The sequence below is a fragment of the Dicentrarchus labrax genome, unplaced genomic scaffold (assembly GCF_905237075.1).
Source record: "Dicentrarchus labrax unplaced genomic scaffold, dlabrax2021, whole genome shotgun sequence".
Classification (NCBI taxonomy): Eukaryota; Metazoa; Chordata; class Actinopteri; family Moronidae; genus Dicentrarchus; species Dicentrarchus labrax.
The window spans coordinates 18612814-18619932 of NW_026136719.1; the positions used below are offsets into that span (position 1 = coordinate 18612814).

Below are 7119 nucleotides of genomic sequence, written 5' to 3' on the forward strand. Positions count from 1 at the left end.
CAATAAATAGTATTGATTATTCGTGTTATTTGTGTTGTATGCATAATAAAACTCCCCTCTTCAAATTCTCACACGAAATCAGCTCAGGTATTCCATCAAAGTTACATTCTTACAATTAATGATATTAATGTTTACCAAATATGTATTTCTAAATGCAAAATAAAATGTCATTTTAAAACTAATCCACACATCCACTTCTACAAGATCATGGTTGATGTCCGCCATGTTGTCTGCAGCCAGGTCCTTCTAAACATCTGACTATCTGTCTCCTTTAAGTCCTACAGAGCTTAATACAATTTCAGCCTCCATTTCTGACAATGCAAATGTTGTTTTATGTATGTGTATATTATGACTCTAAATTATAAATCAATGTGAAATGAATAACAATAATAATGAGATTATAAATGAAGATTATAAATATGAACGATAAATAGCTAATTTCCACTGTTATTTATATGTAATTTGTTTCATTTTAACTTGAAATAATAAAATAAAAAACTCAAGTAATACTCCTTTAAAAGAGGCCCCGCCCTCTCCCTCGTACGCATGCGCAGTGTTGCTCCCAGTCACGTGAAAGCGCGGTTCCGGTCCCTGACAGCAGCTACAGTCCGGTGAGTTTCTGTTCGGTGTTTTGAGGATGTTTGTGTGTCTCTGGTCGACAGACAGGTCTTCAGACGGCACACTGGGACAGAGACTTGTCTCTGAGAGCCTCCCGGCAGCACAGCGGCTCAGAAAACTCCCTGTTTGCGGGTTTTAGGAGACAAACTGGGCCATTAGCGCTGCGCTGCAGGAAGAGTCCCAGTCAGCTTCAGCTGAGGATAAACTTATGTGTTGAACAACATTTATCATTTCACTGTCTATATAGACTAAACATGCTGCTTCATTAAGGCTGCTGTAAAGTTTCTCTCTTCGCACAATTCATTGAAATATTATTAAAGTGCTATATCCAAATCACAGAAGCTGCAAGTGTTTGATAAAAGTGAGTCCAAACATCATTATTATGAGACGCTGTAGTTCTTCAGAGACACCCTGGCCTACACATCTTGTTCTCCACATGTAAGAAAACCTGTTTGTTTGGTACACACCCGACAAATCTCACATGATCGTGATATTAATAGTTTCTTTTATCCAGTGAAAATTAAAATTGTGACGCAAGAGTTCCCACCAATCGTGAATCAGTCACAATATAATGTTTGTACCATATCATGCAGCCCTCTTTGCAGATGAAGATTATTAATACAAAACACAAATTAACTAATAAATGATAATGTATTATTGTGGATTGATCTAATATATAATATAGATGGAACTTCACTCCACTTTTACCAGCTGCAACATTACTTACATATTAACCATTGACAGTATGACACTAACCCATCACTGGTTATAATCAAAGAGATTTTACAGAAATTAATGTGAAATGGGCCGTTCTGCAAGAGTATTTTTACTTTTGGTACTTACAGTATTTTTACATTCTGATATTGCTGCTTTTACTTCAGTACACAGTCTTCCTGATTCCTCCACCGCTGCTCAGGCGAGGCAATAACCCAGTGGGTGATAATTCAATACTCTGAATCATTTACTGTTCTTCTAGATCACAATGAAATTGTCAACAAGGTGTTAATTTTTTTTTATCTGAAATATACAAAAATCTTGTGACTGAGTGGGATAAACACTAGACACTCATTGTACCTAGAGCCCAAAGTTTCATCTTCTAATAGTTAAATTTGTCCAAAAAAGGTTTCAGCTTATTATGAAATAAGATTGAAGCTCGAATCTGAAACTCTCATGAATCATAGTCGTAAGCATTGCTTCATCTGCTGTGTTTATAAACGTTTCAGGTAATGTGACCATAAACTAGCAAGAGCTTTATGTTGTTTTCTCCTCACAAGAGACAAAAAAGTATTTGGCAAATTACTTAAAACCATTAATTGATTATTTCAATTTTTAATGAGTTTTCTGTCGCCAATTGTTCTGGTACCTATTTTAACTCACAGATTTTACTGTAGCTTTCAAGCCTGTGACATGTTCATTTGTTCATATGCACATCTAAGATGATAAATTCAGACCTAATTAATTGTTAATCAATGTATAACTTATCTCCAGTCTCTTTATCACTTTGCTAAATTTCTTTTTTTCTTCTACTTTATGTTAACAGCGGCTGAACCGTTCTCTCACACACACACACACACACACACACACACACACACACACACACACGCACAAACAGAACACAAGCAGTGCTTAACAGGATGATTTATGAGGAATAATTGATGAATGTGCTGCCATTAGCTTTATTCCATATATTGCCATACGTCACTGAGTCACTGCAGACTAATCAAGAAATGACCCAGAAATACGTTCTACTTCCCAGTGTTGTCATCTAAATCATGTACACATGAGCAGAGGATTAGCACTGGGGTTAATTTGATTCTGACTGTAAATTATTTTTTATGTCATGAATTAGAAATTGTTCAATAATCACATGAATAAAACGTATTTTTAGCGCACCATGGTGGCCTGGTAAAGGGTCGCACCATCACAGAGTGACCTGGATGTAGTTTTTGAAGACTATGCTCCTGTGCAGGCTAATTAATCTAAATATTACCGAAAGTGCAATATGGCAAAGTGCAATATACAAATCGCAGAGGCTGCATTTTTTTTGATAAAGGTAAAATGTGTGACAAAACAGCGTTATGTTGAAGAACTGTAGTGCTGCAGAGATGCCCTGGTCTACAAATCTTGTTCAGTTTGGTACAGACCCCAAAAACGTTCACACCATCACACGTTTTATTTCAGTGGAAATTTAATTTGTGATGTAAATATCTATCTATTCCTACTCCTGCGTCAGCCATACTGTGGTAAACAAACACAACACTGCAGTCTTGTGAAGCCACGTATCTCCAAATGTGGTCATTTTGTCTAAATTGGACCCTCATGTAGTCGTCCTATGAAAATGTTAAGATACGCCAGTGATCAGTGAATTGAAGTTTTATTAGAAGAGACTGTGCGTTGTAGTAGTGATGTAGGAAATCTCTCAGTGGGTAGCACTCTGGCTTGGTGAGGGAGTCGCCAGTATTTACAGCCTGCCCTGTTGCCCGAGGGCGCCGCATCAAAATGAGTTAACATTAGTAATTCAACACCACTCATGCATGTAGAGAAAAATGAGTGGTTGCAGAGCTCGGCCTTGTTTAATTCACTGTGAAAATGTACTGTTAGCAGATTTGTTTTCTTAAGACTGACTCTATCTGGGCCTATGTAAGCAAGTCACATAACCACTGAACAGTCTGGTGGATTACATAAAAACAGAAAGGGGACAATGCAGATGTGTTTTTTTAATCAGAGCACTTCTAACTCCTTGTGTTGCTCTACTACAACAGGTGTAGAGGATGAGCTCAGGAAATGGGGCCAGGAGGAAATCCAGGAAGCTGCAGCATTTCAACAACATGGTGTCATTTGACCCTGAAACACAGACTCAGATTCAAGGTCTCTTTAGTAAAGTCAGAACCTATGTGAAACCATCCAATGGGGAGTGGTGCATCCCCGACCCAAACGTTGCTCTCAGAGACTCTGCGGAGGAGAACTGCCGCCTGCAGGACCTGAAAGTGTCGCTGAATGACGTAAAGAACCAGCTTAGCGACAAGAACGTCCAGGTCTGGCATCAGCACACCAACTCCACCAATCGAGCCGGGAAGGTGATCAATGCCGTACGTTCTGCTGCCAACGCGGAGATCTGCACTCAGGCCTGGTGCAAGTTCTTTGAGATCCTGGGAACCTTCAGTCTTCTTCCACTGGAGGCTCTTCAGAATGGAGAGCTGAACACGGTCCACCTGTGTGAAGCTCCAGGGGCCTTTATAACAGCTTTGAACCACTACATGAAAACCAGCGAGTCCACACGCTACTGTGACTGGACCTGGGCCGCCAACACTCTCAACCCGTACCATGAGGCTAACGGAGGGAGCACCACGATTGCAGACGATCGGTTAATTGCGAACACGCTGCCCTGGTGGTTCTTTGGCTCAGATAACACAGGCAACGTCATGATCCAGAAGCATTTGCTGGAGCTGCAGGCGTTTGTGGCTAACATGCGTAGAGTTGATCTGGTGACGGCAGATGGTAGTTTTGACTGTCAGGAGAATCCGGACGAGCAGGAGGCGTTGGTGGCGTCCCTGCATTACTGCGAGGTCACAGCTGCGCTGCTGCTCCTGAGCCCCAGTGGCTCCTTTGTGCTGAAAATGTTCACGCTGTATGAACACTCCTCCATCTGCTTACTCTACCTGCTGAACTGCTGCTTCCACTCCGTCAACGTCTTTAAACCTGCCACCAGCAAGGCCGGCAACTCTGAGGTCTATGTTGTGTGTCTGAACTATGACGGCAAGGAAACTGTGAGGCCTCTGCTCTCAAAACTGATCCGTAACTACGGACCACATCTGGCTGACCGAGAAGCCCTTTTCCCAAACTCGCTTGTCCCAGAGTCCTTTCAAAAACAGCATGAAGAGGTGTGCTCATACTTCCACACGCTGCAGGTGGAGACGATCAAAGAAAACCTGCGACTGTTTGAAGGAATGAGCACAGAGCAGAGGCAGCATCTCGACTACATCAGGGACTGCACGGCTCAGGAATACCTGCAGCGCTTCCAGGTAGGATGTCTGTAGACCATGAAGCTTTAATTAAGCCAGTCATCAGATAACGTTTGTCACACTGTTTAAAGTTATTCTAGATTGAGTGAAATGTTGCATTTTTTTGTAGGTTTGTTGAGTTTGACAAATGGAGAGACTAAACATTAGTAGAAGCTGCAGATAACAAATGTTTGTGTTCATCTAAAATCCAACATTGGTTTCAGAAAAAAAAAATTGATCTTGATAAAGTTTCTCTGTCATAGGTGAGTTTCCTTCCCCGGAGCCGATGGATCTCTCGTAACACGGTAAGTCCTGCCTGTTGCAGTGTCTCAGCGGGCCGACCTCTGGGACAGAAGAAGCAAACAGGCTCCTTCAATGAGCGGAGGGAATTGCAGACCCTGAGCTGGAGGGAGCGCATCAACAGGGGTTGCTATGCCACCTGGATACAGAGACACTGCACTGAGACCAGTGGGACTGGCTGCATATTGGAAGGACCCCTGTCCGGGTGTCAAGTGGATTCATGGTATGTTATCGAAGGGGCTGCACTGCCTGCAGTCAGAAACTCTCCGTTCTGTGAAGGAGGATTGTTAAACCACTTGAATGAAGCCCTGACAGACACAGCGGTAGACTTGACTCACACACCTCCCTGCAAGTCTTGCCACGCGGTTTGCACGGCCTCCATCTTGTCTGATGTTGCAGGTTTTTGCCAGTTCACTACCGACAGCGATGGGATCAAAAAGAAGAGGCAGTGTCTGGTGTTTGGCAGCAGCTCAGTGTGGGGTGCCTGTGAAAGCCATCTTGGGGATTTAGTCATAACATTTTCTGCAGAGCCTTCATTTCCTCAAAGAGGCTCCATCACGCTGCACGACGGGGAGCCTCTGTACCAGCAGCAGCTCTTAGGTTGTGTTTTCTTGTCCCTGCAGACCCTGAACTCTGGGGATGCCCTGCTACTGCCTGTGTTTTCTGCCCTCACCCGTGTCACAGCAGCTGTTGTGCTCTGCCTGCATGTGTGTTTTCACTCAGTCACGTTCAGGTGTCCACCCCCTTCAGGCGTTGTCGGTACAGTGCTCGTGTGCGTTGGCTTCTGTCCTGAAGCTGCCGCACGAATACTCCCTGTTCTTACTCAAGTCCATAACTGTATGGGTCACTTAAGAGGAGAGGAGGACTCGGGTAAACATCTGCCATCTGGGAGTGAGAGACAGGTGCTGCAGTTTGTTCCTATGGAGGAAATGCTCACTGGAGGACTGACTGAGTTCCTGTGGACCATGAACTCTGAAATCATCCAACAGAAGCTGCACTTGCTCATGCAATCATAGTGCAGTTTAGTGAGCTGTGACTCTGGGGTACGCACTATGGCTTCAGAGGCTGCGTCATTATGTTCCAGTCTGTTTTATTGTTGCTGAGTCAGCAGACTGTTCAACCACACGAGCTGGTCACTGAATCATCTGCTGACATTAAAAGACTACTCCACTGATTTAACACTGCACTCATAACAACGTCGGACTCACAACAAACAATTAGAAAGAAGATATCATCTTTTTTTGCCCATTATTATTCCTTGTCAAATCTGGTGCCTGCATTACCCACAATGCAAATCGACCACTGACAGTTCAATCTGCATTTCAGATGTGTTATGCTAGCACTGGCTAATGTAGCCTCGAGATGCTAGCCTCAAGCAGACATAGGGAGTGGGCTATAGGGGTCTTACTTACTTACGTACTTACTGACTCAACAACCACAGATTTATTTTCATTTCTGAACTCGAGGCAGTTTATAATATTTCATGCTGCTCCCTCTGGACACATGAAAGCCTTTTATACAACTGTTTCATATATGCAGTAGTACTCTTAGTCCTGTAAACAGAATCTGATGATGATGATGATGATGATGATATTATAGAGATGGTGTTCTAATGACTGCTGTATTTTAACTTTATGCTGCCTTTTATTTATGAAGGATCCTGCAGTTGGTATAATGATGTATTGGAGTATCTAAGGGACGCTTCTGGGACTTACTGTAATGATGTAGAAATTAAAATACTTTTACACTTTTATTTCCCGTCACTTTATTGTGTCACCTTTCATGACCGTGGTGTCACCGCCCCCCTCATATTTCAGCCAATCACATGTCCCCTGCCTCTTAATCATCATTCATTCATTTATCTTTTTTTAAAAATCTTTTCTATTTTAATATCAAACATTTTGGGTTTCAATAGCTGAGCAGGACATTTGACATTTTAAACTTGCTCTCAAACTGTGTAATTGTGACAGTTTCTATAGTACATATACGCTCATAAATATCTGATAAGCTAAAATCAGCCAATAATATCCACCATGCCGGTGTATCAGCTCGGCTTTCATACAGATGTGCAGCCTTTTGTGTTAGGATAAGATAAGATTCTCTTCACCAGTTAGCTCTCACAAACATCTTTGTTGTTCTTTCCATTTCAACAGAAAATAAGTGTTCTGCGTACAGAAGAATTTGACAACCTGCAGGCGAG

General features: G+C 42.4%; 1 protein-coding gene across 1 annotated transcript; it reads left to right on the forward strand.

Annotated features, from left to right (window-relative positions):
• The first annotated feature begins 559 nt into the window (after positions 1 to 559).
• Positions 560 to 6672, forward strand: cmtr2 (cap methyltransferase 2). The gene is made up of 3 exons (XM_051379929.1): positions 560 to 611; positions 3381 to 4640; positions 4883 to 6672. The coding sequence occupies exons 2-3, from the start codon at positions 3390 to 3392 to the stop codon at positions 5933 to 5935; spliced, it is 2304 nt and encodes a 767-aa protein (XP_051235889.1). The 5' UTR covers positions 560 to 611; positions 3381 to 3389; the 3' UTR covers positions 5936 to 6672.
• The last annotated feature ends 447 nt before the right edge of the window (positions 6673 to 7119 follow it).

Coding starts and splice junctions, on each gene's coding strand:
- cmtr2 (XM_051379929.1), top strand. CDS start 3,390: ATGAGCTCAGGAAATGGGGCCAGGAGGAAATCCAGGAAGCTGCAGCAT. Junction 4,641..4,882: donor AATACCTGCAGCGCTTCCAG/GTAGGATGTCTG, acceptor TCTCTGTCATAG/GTGAGTTTCCTTCCCCGGAG.